The sequence below is a fragment of the Diabrotica virgifera genome, chromosome 1 (genome assembly GCF_917563875.1).
Source record: "Diabrotica virgifera virgifera chromosome 1, PGI_DIABVI_V3a".
Taxonomy (NCBI): Eukaryota; Metazoa; Arthropoda; class Insecta; order Coleoptera; family Chrysomelidae; genus Diabrotica; species Diabrotica virgifera.
This window is the reverse complement of record NC_065443.1, coordinates 2,509,774-2,522,666: the sequence shown is the minus strand read 5'-3', so window position 1 is coordinate 2,522,666 and position 12,893 is coordinate 2,509,774. Positions and strand designations below refer to the sequence as shown.

The 12,893-nt window shown below is 34.4% G+C and overlaps 2 protein-coding genes across 2 annotated transcripts in view; one reads left to right on the top strand and one right to left on the bottom strand.

Moving 5' to 3' along the window:
• LOC114328012 (disintegrin and metalloproteinase domain-containing protein 10-like) overlaps nt 1-12,893 on the bottom strand; it is a gene marked incomplete in the record, with an annotated part of 957,890 nt that overhangs the window by 195,385 nt on the left and 749,612 nt on the right.
• Nucleotides 2,449-12,893, top strand: part of LOC114328013 (uncharacterized) — a 44,422-nt gene continuing 33,977 nt past the window's right edge. Inside the window, exons 1-4 of the mRNA XM_028276752.2 lie at nt 2,449-2,754; nt 5,600-5,791; nt 6,997-7,091; nt 10,054-10,191. Of these exons, the coding sequence (XP_028132553.2) occupies nt 2,719-2,754; nt 5,600-5,791; nt 6,997-7,091; nt 10,054-10,191 (461 nt within the window). The 5' untranslated portion in view covers nt 2,449-2,718. The remainder of the gene's footprint in view (nt 2,755-5,599; nt 5,792-6,996; nt 7,092-10,053; nt 10,192-12,893) is intronic.

Below are 12,893 nucleotides of genomic sequence, written 5' to 3'. Positions count from 1 at the left end.
AATTTGCGTCCTTTAGAATCCCTCGAGCAACCAGTTCATTCATGGGATACCCTATTAATATTTATGGTAGCCAGCAAATTAGATGCTACCACTGCGAGAGAATGGGAATCATACAAGTCTATAGGTGATCTTCCTACTTCTGAGGACATGATTACGTTCTTGAAAGGCAAGGATCTTCTGGAAAAGCTAGAGGTATCAAAAATTTCACATAAGTCGGACAGACAGTCCGACAAGTCGCACAAGAAGGTAGCTGCAAAAAGTTGCAAGTAGATAGAATTGAAACAAGACAATTAATGTGGTTTGGTCACGTGAAATGAATGAATATAGATAGATGAGCAAATAAAGCTTTACATACCACAACAAAGAAAAAGAAGAAGGGGAAGGCATTCAGCTGTCTGGAAAGAAAATGTATAGTACATAATGAGAGATAGAGCCATCAAAGAAAAGAAGACGAATGGATGGACAGAAAACGATGGCGGTCGAAATGCGAGAAACGGTCGAGGCTGTAGGAAACTCGCTTATAGATAGATAGAAATTTTAAGAAGTACAAACATATTATCTAGAAGGGCTAAGATAAGATTATATCTATTCGACTGGAATGTCACTAATAACCTTCGGACAGAAGCAACCTAATAATGCAAGGATAGATAGATATCAGAGGAAGCATCGGAAGAAGACGAATTTCATGGCTGAAGAAACTGACAGAATGCAGGTGAAAGCCACTATTTAGATCTACTGCCTCAAAAATTTAAAATAGTTATGATGATTGCCAACCTCTGTAGCGGAGATGGTATTTGAAGAAGAAGCACAAGCAACTTTGTTTTTAAAATAAATAAAAACAATTGTTTGTTAAAATTTCATGTAAACCTTCAGTGGCGTGCAAACACGGCTGGAGTGGCTACAGGCGCCAGGTGTAGACGTGTATGTATAAACTCGACTTTATGTCAGAAAAGTAAATAATGAATAAACACTACATACAAGTGACTGCAAAAAATATGAGTTCAAATGCACATCCATTAACGAACACCTCACACGCAAAACACAATTGAATTATATGCTTTCCAAGTAAATTCCGGCACAAATTCATCGATAAATAAGTTTGTCGTCAACATCAACCCGACAATACTAGTTATTTTGTAAAATTCCATAAAAACAAAATAATTATTTGTGGCATTCAAACGGTCAAACTTGGATGTCTGTATCCTGAGTCGCTGTTTCTATGTACGAAGATTTAAAAGCGCCGCCTGATTTTGTTATTATAATAAGTAAATATTTGCCTTAATATAAAAATGGACGATTCCTTGTAGTGTGGTAATTACCTCTTTATTTCCATTTAGTATAAAGTAGGTGTTTACGTGAAGCTTTAAGGTAAGTAACACAGAACAATGTAATGTAGGTCAGGGCATGTAAGTGTGTTTACATACTGGTCGGACCATTGATACTTTATTTTTGGTCGTTATAGTTTATGTATACAGATTGTTACATATTTTTTAGCCTTTATTTTCAAGTTTCTATAGTGAATGTTTTATATATATTCAGATATGTAAACAATATACGAAAAGGACTATTCACACCTCGCCTAACCCACCATTCTGTGATAAGTGTTTTGCTCTTTTTACCTCTTCAGGCAGAACTGGCTCGAAAGACGAACTAAAGAGAATATCTCTTCGTATATTGCTACTTAATATACAACCGTGCATTCATTCCCTGACTAGTGCAAGCTACAGGGTTGCTTATTCGATAGAATCCATATCTTTAATAAGCTAGGCTTCTACAGCTGCAGCTGTTTCTCGCATCTTAATGTCCATCGTTTTCTGTCGAAACAGTCTTCAGTTTTTAAATCTTTAGCGATCATTGCATCTTCGACACTTTCTCTCGAGGACTGTCTCGGTCTATCTAGTTTTCGCCACTCCTGTCGATTCCTTCCATCTTTTGACTCTTAGAATCTTTAGGTTCTCTTCCACATTATCAATACATCTTCTTTGTGGTCGTTCTCTACTTCTTGTGCCCTCTGGTCTGGAACATGTTAATTTCTTCGTGTAGTCATGATACCCCACTTAGTGTACTCCTATTAAAGTTTTCTAAGCATAATATGAGTGAAAATAAGAGTGATATAGACCATATTATGGTCTATATCACTCTTATTTTCATCTAGAATGGGTTATTCGTCAGCGAAATGTATCGTGTACAATCTCTATTGTACTGCTTTTATATCTTTTGCTTATTCCTTGTGTTTCCATTGCTACCCAGAGCCTTGAAATAGGTATGCTTTTGTCAGATATATAGCAAATACTTCAGTTAAAAGGTTGTAAGCTAATCCTTTCTCAATAACCTGTTTAATAGAAAAAAATCTGTCCATACAAAATCTGCCTACACGAAAGCCATTACATATTTTCTTTTACACCTGTCATCTCTTTTTCAATTTAATTTTTTATTATTTTTTCACAGTCTTGAGAGTGAATTTATGACACTTAGCCCCCTGTATTTTGAAAAATTCTTTACATCTTGTTTGTAGATGTTGTTAATATAAAACGGCCGTAATTTTGTCTGGGAAAAATTAAGTTATTCGACCCTGTAAAAGTAACTCAGAAAATTACAGACGAACCATTTGGAGGTGTCGTAAAATTATTATTAAATTCACACACATCAGACCATACATACAGACCGATTTTATTACCAGACATCGTTAACTTGATTTTGAGGAGGGTGTCAGCCAGAATGAAGGTGGTATTACTTTTATCAGCCGTGTACGTGGTGAGTATTCCAAGATTTTATGTAGACTTTTTCTTATTATATTATATGATCTTTCGAAATTAGTTTAATATAGCCGAGAGATCAAGAAGCAAATATAGTATGTAGTCGTAATGTACAATGATGAGGGCCACTAATAACCAGCAAAATAACGCAAAAGACGGACAACATAATCGTTGGGATGAATTTGTCTTTAGCCTCAAAATAAGCCCCAGTTTCGGCGATTACCTCTTCATTGGTGCTAAATTTCTTTCCAGCGAGCATTCACTCGAGGTCAGCGAACAGGTGGTAGTCGCTGGGAGCCATATCTGGTGAATACGATGGCTGCGGAAAAAATTCGAAGCCCAATTCATGAAATTTTGCCATCGTTTTCATTGATCTGTGACGCGGTGCGTTGTCTTGATGAAATAGCACTTTCTTTTTCTTCAAATGGGTCCGTTTTTTCGCGATTTCGTCCTTCAAGCTCCAATACCGCAATGTAGGTAATAGTCGCTGTTAATGGTTTTTCAATTTTCAACATAGTCGATGAATATTATTCCATGCGCATACCAAAATATTAATGACATAACCTTGCTCCTTCCACGCTTTGGAGTCGGTTAATCACGTGCAGTCCACTCGGAGACTGTAGTTTGGACTCCGATGTGAAATGATAGAGCTATGTTGCAATCATTGTAATATATCAACACAAATATTCGGTTTTATTACGATTGAAGAGTTTCAAACACTTCTCAGAATCATCAATTATTGGTTGTTTTTTTGATCGATTGTGAGCTCTCGCATACCCACTTTGCACAGAGCTTTCGCATACCCAAATATTTATGCAGAAAATATCCAACACGTTCCCTTGATATCTTTGGAGTCTCAACTATCTCGAACAAAACAACTTCCCTTTACGGCTATCCAAAATTATTTTGTGGACTTTTATGATGTTTTCGTCGGTAACAGCCTCTTTGGGGCGTCCACTGCGTACATTGTCCTCGGTGCTCATTTCACTTCGTTTAAGCTTAGCAAACTACTTCTCAACAGTTGATTTTCCTGGTGCAGAGTCCGAATAATGTTTATCAAGCCAAGCTTTCGCTTCAACAGTATTTGTTTTTCGCCAAAAAGCAATGCTTTATTAAGACACGAAATTCCCTTTTATCTATTTTGTTAAACTAACAAAAGTTGCTTCACTCATAATGCTATCTCATAAACAAACAGTTCGTCAGCTGTCAAATTTATACACGCATCATTTGAAGGTTACGGCTGACTAAAAATGATATGGATTTAATACCAGTAGTACCATTTATGTGTCAACCTATGAAGTTTTCATCCCACCTGTTAATGCGTTGTGAAATAAAAGAGATGAGAATAGTAGAGGTGGAAAATTATCAGTATAAACCTATAAAACATGACCACTTAGAATAGTTTCTAACCTTTAGACGTTAGCTTTTTTTTCGTTTCGAATGACAAATAAACGTAAAAATATAACAAGGTAGTAGCTGAATATTTTTTTGCGTGAGTGAATGGGAAAACTGTGTCTCTTTAATTTTTAAATTATGTAGTTGTTAAATAAAAATATTTTAATAAATAAAGTAAAATTATTAAGTCATTAATCAGTAATCATAATCTTTGTTTTTGATTTATTTATGGACAGCCTTGCTTCCAAACTCACTCATTCTATTCGTTCTAACAGCTCCGTCAAAATTATTTAGTATTAAAAAAATGTTTATTATCAGAAACATTTATTACAATCAAACGGCCAAAATCAAAATAGAAGACCAGTTAATGGACCAGTAAATTGCAATAGAATGAGGAGCACGACAAGGCTGTATTTTATCTCCGCTGCTATTCAATATTTATTCTGAATGGGTATTTAAGGAAGCTTTAGACGGTTAAGCGAAAGGAATATTAGTAAACGGTGAATGGTTGAATAACATTAGATATGCAGATAAGACATACATAGATGACAACAATGCGTACTGTCGGTAATAACATATGGTTCCGAAACCATAACTTTGACTAAACATTCTGCAAATAAATTAAGAATAACCCAAAGAAAAATGGAAAGAGCAATGTTGGGGATAACAAGAAGCGATATGGTACCAAATAGGATAGTGAGAGAGGACCAAAGTGACAGATGTCTTAGAAAAAATTGCACAAGCCAAATGGAGATGGGCTGGACATGTTGCACGTTTAAATGATAATAGGTGAACCAAAAGATTCATAGAATGGAGACCTAGAGAAGATAAAAGCCACCCAGGTAGACCACCAAAAAGAAGAATGGATGACTTGGGAAAAACAGTGGGAAATTAGATACAGAAGGCACAAGATAGAGAAGATTGGAAGAACATGGAGGAGACTTATATCTAACAGTGGATGCAAGAGGTTGAGGAATGATGATGATGATGAAGAAGTTGTTACACTTCGTAGATCTATGTGCATTTATGTACCTAAATTACTTTTTCTTGCATAATAGGTATTGTTTTTGAAGATATACTTCTTTACGATCGAGATTGAAATTTTATAATGCCTGGCGCATGCGCACAAACAGTATGTACTGCAATAAATTGTTCAGAATTAAAAAACGGCTCCGAACTCTTGGAAGGAAACAGATAAGAGGTAGAGCATTGGACTAGAGATCGAGAGGTCGCGGGTTCAAATCCCGGACGATTCACGTTTTTTTTTTAATTTTTGGTAGTTTTAATAAAAATTTTTTGAAAGTGGTAGGTAAGAAAGTTAGTTTAATATTTAAACAAAATGCAAATATAAACAGTTGAGTATATTTATTTATTTCGTTGAAATTATATAATAAAAGAATAACTTCTTACGTGCGTACAAAGTACACATACATTCTTTTTTTTTTCAGGCAAGAGCACTTACAATAAATAAACGTCTGTGTGATAACAGAAAGTTGTACGAATCTATGGACAAGATAAGTGTATGGCACGAGGGAGAGCAAGAGTTTAAAACGATTTTATGGCATTGCATCCAGTGGAGACGTGCAGCTTGGAATTATGACGCGGACGCTGACACTAAAATAAAGGTCCTAGCAACTGATGTAAGTATGTAGTATGCGTTTAAAGGAAATCTAATCCTAAAATCGTTTTTTTAAACATATTCGAACAACGTATTTTTATCGGTTCATTTGCCAAGATGCCAAGAACTTTAATTTCAATTATAAGTGCGGATCCGAAACCAGGTCGACCTTCACCCATCTGATTACCGGATGAAACAATTTTTTTATAAAATTTCATAAAGAGACAAATACGACTTTCGTTGCCCTTTAAAATATGTTCATAGCTATCTTTAAGGGGAGGGCGGGGGAGTAGGGTGTGCAATCAACATTTTAAGCACATTTTTGTGATTTTTTTTAAAGTACGGTAGAATTATTTTATTCTTAAATTAAATAAGCCTACATATTCAGTACAATTCAAAGAATATCAATAAAAAATTCAAGGAAACATATTGAAAAATAAGCCAACGGTGGCAAATTACAGACACCTAAAAAATGCATTTTGCGGGGGACTTCAGAACTCATCATTGGATCATGTGCAACAAAAAATTCAAAAAGATTTTATTAGCTTATGAGTTTCTCGAGGTAACTCTGGCAAGTTTTTTTAGTTTTAATGATTTTTACTTTTTGGTATCACTCAGAAGTCAAAACAACAAAATTTTTTATACAAAAGGGTTCACATATTTATTATTTTTAAACAAAAAATAAGCATATAACAAAAATATCTCAACAGCGTTACCTCACAAAATATTTGAAGGAAATAAATATGTACGAAATTTCAAGTGGATCGGTCAAGTAGTTTTTTAGTTACAATGTCCACCGATATTGAAACAAAAAACAGTTTTGATAAAAACGCGATTAAAAGTTGTGCCAACTTTTATTTTTAATTTATTTTTGGTCTGTCAAATCGTAAAGTGATGCACACCGGAATATGATTTTGAATCGTGGAGTAATTTACGAAAGAGAATGGGAACAGCTGTTGAACGTTTCTCACTACGCTCAAGAGCGCTGGCGCGAAGTTGCTGCAAAGCGAATCGAAGGTAGGGATATTCAACTTGCTGTATTTCCGATAATCTTGCTCCGATCAAGCTAAAATTTTCTGAGAATACTCTTGAAGTTACTTTTTTTTCATTTAAAATAATAATAAATTAAAGATTTCAAAAATTTCAAACTATATCCCCCCTATCATTTCACATTTAACTATGTATGACTTTAAAATTACATGAATCCGCAACAATACAATTTTTTAGGCATTACCATATATTAAACCGTCCAATAATAGTGCAGCCATACAGGGCTATGTAGGAGATATATTCATTATAATAGTAGAAGCCTTTAAAATGAAGTAAGTAATTTTATCAACTCTTTTGTGTAATATAAAAAAGTTAAGTACCGTGATTAAAGTTTATGAGCTAATAGTAGAGAGGACACTGAGAAAAATAATAGAACCAACATTAGAAGAATCGCAAAGTGGTTTTAGACCTGGAAGACTTAGGAACAAAAAAAACGTACCTCAGTTTTCTTGATATGGAAAAAGCATTCGATAAAGTACCTAGATCAAAAGTATGGAGAACAGAAACATACCAGAGAAACTTATACGTGTAACTAAATCAATATACAGAGACACTAAAAATCGTGTGATAAGTAAAAATATGATATCTGACCAGTTCAGAACAACTGAAGGCGTAAGACAAGGGGGAAGCTTGAGCCCGTTACTGTTTATTAAGTTTATGGACGAAATAATAAAAGAAACAAAAACAAAAGTCATAAAAGCACTGAGATAGCAGATTGTATATTTGCCGACGATGTAGTAATCTTAGCAGCGACTGAAGACGAGTTACAAAGAAGAGTAAAAACATGGAACACAGTTTTAAAAAAGTATGGTATGATTATGAATAAAGAAAAATCGAAGGTAATGGTAATAGCCACAGAAAGAGAGGATGTACATGTTCAGATATATGATACAGAGATTAGACAGGTAAAATCATTTGAGTACTTGGGAGTAACCATTGAAGAAACAGGTACACAGGGAGCCAATAAAATAATTGATAAAGTGAATAGACTAAAATCCATAAGGAAAAATTTTCCTGTAGCTGGCTGTATACCATTAATTATAATAGACGGTACCACAGAATAGGAAAAACGATTATTAGGAAGTATCGAAACATACGAAAATAAAGGTATTTAAGGCTATATACAGAGCAGTACTTACATACGGATGTGAATCCTGGGTTCTAAATAGACAACACAAAAGTAAGATACAGGCTGCAGAAATGAGGTATCTTCGCAGAGTTCAAGGAGGCACTTGAAATGATGGGGTAAGCAATAACGATGGAGTATGTTGAAAAAAGACAATTAAGTTGGTGGGGAACACCCACACCGAAGACTACAGGAAAGAAGTACCATTTAAGAAGATATGGGAAACGAATGTGCACGAAAAAAGAAGTAGAGGAAGACTGGGAGAGATATGGAATGAAGTGATGGCAAGGATTCTTGACAGAAAAGGAATGTCATGGAACGAAGCTAAAGCTAGGGCACAGGACAGGAAGCAATGGAAGAGATTTGTGCACTGTTAATAGAGCACAAGTCATATCTACACCCGAGAGGGTAAAAGGTCCAAAGATTATATATATAATATAAAAAATTAAGATCTAATATTGGTGCGGGAATATGAAAGCAAAGGCAAAGCTGGATTTTGTCTCCTCTAATCTTTAATATCTACTCCAAAAGAATATTTATGGAAACTTTGCATGAAACTAAAAAAGGTATTCTACTAAATGGGTACTGGCTAAGCAACATAAGATATGCGGATGACATCATAGAATTTGCGGACAACCTAGAAGACCTTCGTCAAAAAAACGGACTCAATACAAATGTAAAGAAGAAAAAGCTTATGATCATTAGCAAGAAAAAGAAAACAGAAGGTTAACTCTATGTCAACCAAATCCCTGTAGAAAGTATGATGCACTATAACTACCTCAGCACCATAATACATGAAGAATGGATCAACAACCAAGAGATAAGAGCTTACATCGGAAAAGCTAGATCCACCTTCATCTGGATGTGAGCCTCTTCAAGAGCCAAAACCTCTCTCTTGGTATAAAAGTAAGAACGCTGTTATGTTACTTCTCTGCCCTTTTTTATGGTGTTGAATCGTGGACCCTGAACGAAGATATGTGCAGAAAATTGGAAGCAATTCAGATGTGGCTATATAGGAGAGCACTTCAAATACCATGGACTGGCCGAGTCAAAATTAAGAAGCTCCTCAGAAGAATGAAGAACAACCGAGAGATGCCACCATCAAATCTCGAACGTTATAATAATTCGGACACATTATGCGAAATGAATCCAGATATGTCCTCCTACAAGCCATCCTGCAATTAAAATATTTGGAAATCTAGGTCCAGAAAAAAGACAAACATTTTGGTTAAACTAATTAACCTAACCTCAGAAACTGGTTCAACACAACATCTGTACAGCTTTTCCGGCTGCTGCAGATAAAATAAAGATTACCATGATGATCGCCAACATTCGTCACGGATAGGCACATCAAGAAGACTTGATTAAGAATAAAACTTAATAAAACACCGCAATTGCAAAAGTGCCTATACATAAGTACATAAACCAGTGTATGTATAACAGAAGGACGGTTAATACAAAATACTGACCTTTAACCCTCCGTTAGTCGCTAGGATAAACGGAGCATCAAGAGTCGCTACGGTGTCAGAGACCGGCAATTTAAAAAAAATAGTTATTGCTATAAAATTCATACAAATATATTATATTGGGTATAGGAATGACTGAAAAATATTTTTGAAAATGTTTTATTCAAAAACAACAGATATAAAATGAAAAACTTTAGTATAACAATATACATATTGTTATTTGTAATATAAAAATATTCGCTGGGAACCATTTCCCAAAATTCCAACAAACGTTTTTGTTCGGCTTCAAAGGACATCTATAAATAAGATTTGACCAAAACTTACCGATACAATGCAATAATAAGACGCTAAATCTTTACCTGAACTGCAAGTTATGCCAAAAAAGTAATAACCACACCGTTAGTCGCTACAGAGTCTTGCACCGAAAATAGCTATAAAACTCGCACAAATGTACCCAAGTAGGTAAGAATGCATATTAACACGAGGTTAGTTGATAGGAAGAGGTACAGAAAGTGGCGATAGAAAAAACCACTTATTTTGTAAATCACGAATGAATAATATTGTCGTCGGTGTGTGACACCGATAGCGACTAACGGAGGGTTAATTTTTCCTTCCTTGATTTGATTGTTTGTTACTTTTTAGCTTTGTTATGTACAACGTCCGTTATCATGAAGGAGTTTCTTTCGTCAATGATGGACTTGGTGACATTTATTTAGGAGGAACTATTGCAACTTCTGACTTCAAAAACATTCTGATTTCTCAACCCTACATGATGAACTCGTAAGTTTCCTCTTTTCTTTCACAATTACATGTGGATACTGTTATGCTCTACTTTATCTCTTTATTTAGATTGATTAGCAAATTCTTAATTTCATTAATTATTCAATTACTTTAATCACTTCCTATGTAAAACAAAACTAAATTCAAATTAAATATTCCAATAAATTTTATTCTCAGGGCCAATTTTGTATTTGATACGATACTTATGATTTGTGGCTCCAAGGGCCGGTTGTTCGAACGCTAATCAACAATGATCATTATTAAATATTTAATTACTGTCACCAAAACTGTCAATGTCAACTTTGTTTGGGTTGCTGAAAACATAATTAATTACAATTATGAGATTTATTATTAATTATGTTAATAATTATTGTTATATTAATTGATTATAGTCTCAGAATTGTAATTAATTATGTTTTGACAACCCAAACAAAGTTGACATTGACAGTAATTAATTATTTGATAATGATCATTGTTGATTAGCGTTCGAACAACCGGCCCCTAGTATTTCTAGTTGCTTACTTCTTCCAGGATGGGACAGGGAAATTAAAAACATTCAATATCATATAAATGTACTATATTATTTATTTACCAAATAAACCGTGTACATAGAGAAACATAAAATTTCAAATTGATTATTGAAATATAAGTTATTTCCCATACCATCAAATAGGATTTTTGAAAAATATTAAAATTTGGAAAAATGACGAAGTGTTGAATTTTTTAAAATTACCTAGCTAAAACATTTTCAGTTTCAAAAACCATCAACTTGACATTTTCTATCCTATCAAAAAACCCCTAGTTGATGGTATAGTATATAGAATAACTTATATTTCAATAATAACTTTGAAATTTTATGTTTCAGGATCTCTATTAGTCCCAATCAATGCAGCATCGCATAAGTCGTTTAATTTTCAATACTTTTTTATGAATAATGTTTTACATGTACTTCTTTTTATAGTAAATGCTCATACAAATTTTCAAAACAATAGGTACAGTACTTTTTATTTTAAAAATTCCCACAAACGTATATGAATTTCGTACTTTTATACTAGGATAGCCCCTTAATTATTGTCTTAGCGTTTGTTCATAACGAATTAGCGATATTTTTTTACTATGTCACGTCTGTTCACTTCGGCACGAGCTAGTTGATAGAATGTTATTCTAACGTCTGTTGCCTGTGGAAATCAACACAACAGATAATTTTCGTCTTGCCGTGTCTAACAATGACTGTCTTTCGAAAGGAATGGGGTCGAGTCAGGAGAAGGAATCATTATTAACGATTAGATTAAGGACTAGTTTTTAATATTGAGGTTGAGAATTTAGGATTAGAAACAGTGAAAAATATAATATTATTTTTCGCATTTGAAAAATTGAACAGTTAGAATAATAAAGTATCTAATACATACTACTCATCTATTTGTGGATTTTAGAAAAGCATTTGACAATGTAAATAAATGAAAAGTTAATTGATATTATGCGAAAGATAGGTATTGACGACAAGGGTATTCGGATTGTGGCAAACCTATACTGGGGTCAAACAGCACGAGCAAAAATTGGCAATGAACTTACTGAAAGTGTGGAGATCAAAACTGTCTGGCAAGGGTATATATTATCCCCACTTCTCTTCAATATTTATTCCGCGGAAATACTTAAAAAATGTGTGGAAAATGCAAATGAGGGCATAAAAATAAACGGTGAGTTAACGAAAAAATAAAAATATGCCGATGACACGATAATCCTTACCAGTAGCATATATGAATTACAAAAGGCAATTAAAAGGGTTAATTTAGTTAGTGAGGAATACGGCTTGAGGCCTCAACTAGGGCAGTCAATGAAGTTATTTGGCTTCGAATTCCATCCTACTGCATCGATTTACTGGATATTTTCACCAAAGTATACCCTATGTCGATGTGCGCTTTTATCTTGGAGGTGGTTTCCACCCCTTCTCGGGGGTGTAAAATTTTACGTAGTTTACGTAGTAAAATTCTCGTAGTTATAATAACTACGGAAGTGACAAGAGAACCTAATTCTAAACAAAAACTGTTTAATGATTTTTTTTTAAAACTCAATAATTTTTGAGTTATTTGTGGTTGAAAATTGGCCGTTTTCATTGAAAAAATGACACCTTTTCGGGCGTTTTTTGCGTATACCTTAAAATCTATGCATCTAAAGAAAAAAACTATACAAAACATTTTTGTAGTTTATAAAAAACAAAGAAATTCGTTTCATCATGTATCTTTTAGTTATAATACAAAAAGGGATTTGGTAGGTGAGAAGAGTTTGTGTTTTTGGTGCATGCTGAAATCGTGAGCGGCCGTGGAGTAACGGCAATACCGCTGGCCTCATACGCCAGTGCACGTGGGTTCGAGCCCTGCCAAAGACAAACCATTTTCATTTCCAATAATGACACGAGCCGTCTCACCGTGCCTCGGAGAGCACGTAAAGCCGTCGGTCCCCCTGGGCTAGTGTACATGTGTACATCGGCACTAGTTACTTGAAACAGGCTTAAAGATGTAATTGGCGCCGGAACTATCCGAATGGATCTCCCCGGCAAAAATGCCATACGATATTATTATTATTACGCTGAAATCGGTGTATTCAACTTGAAATAAAAGAGAAACAGTTGATATTAGTTGTATAATGCCACCAATACTTTTTGTAGTGATTGAAAAGACCTCTCGAATGAGCAATATTAAATG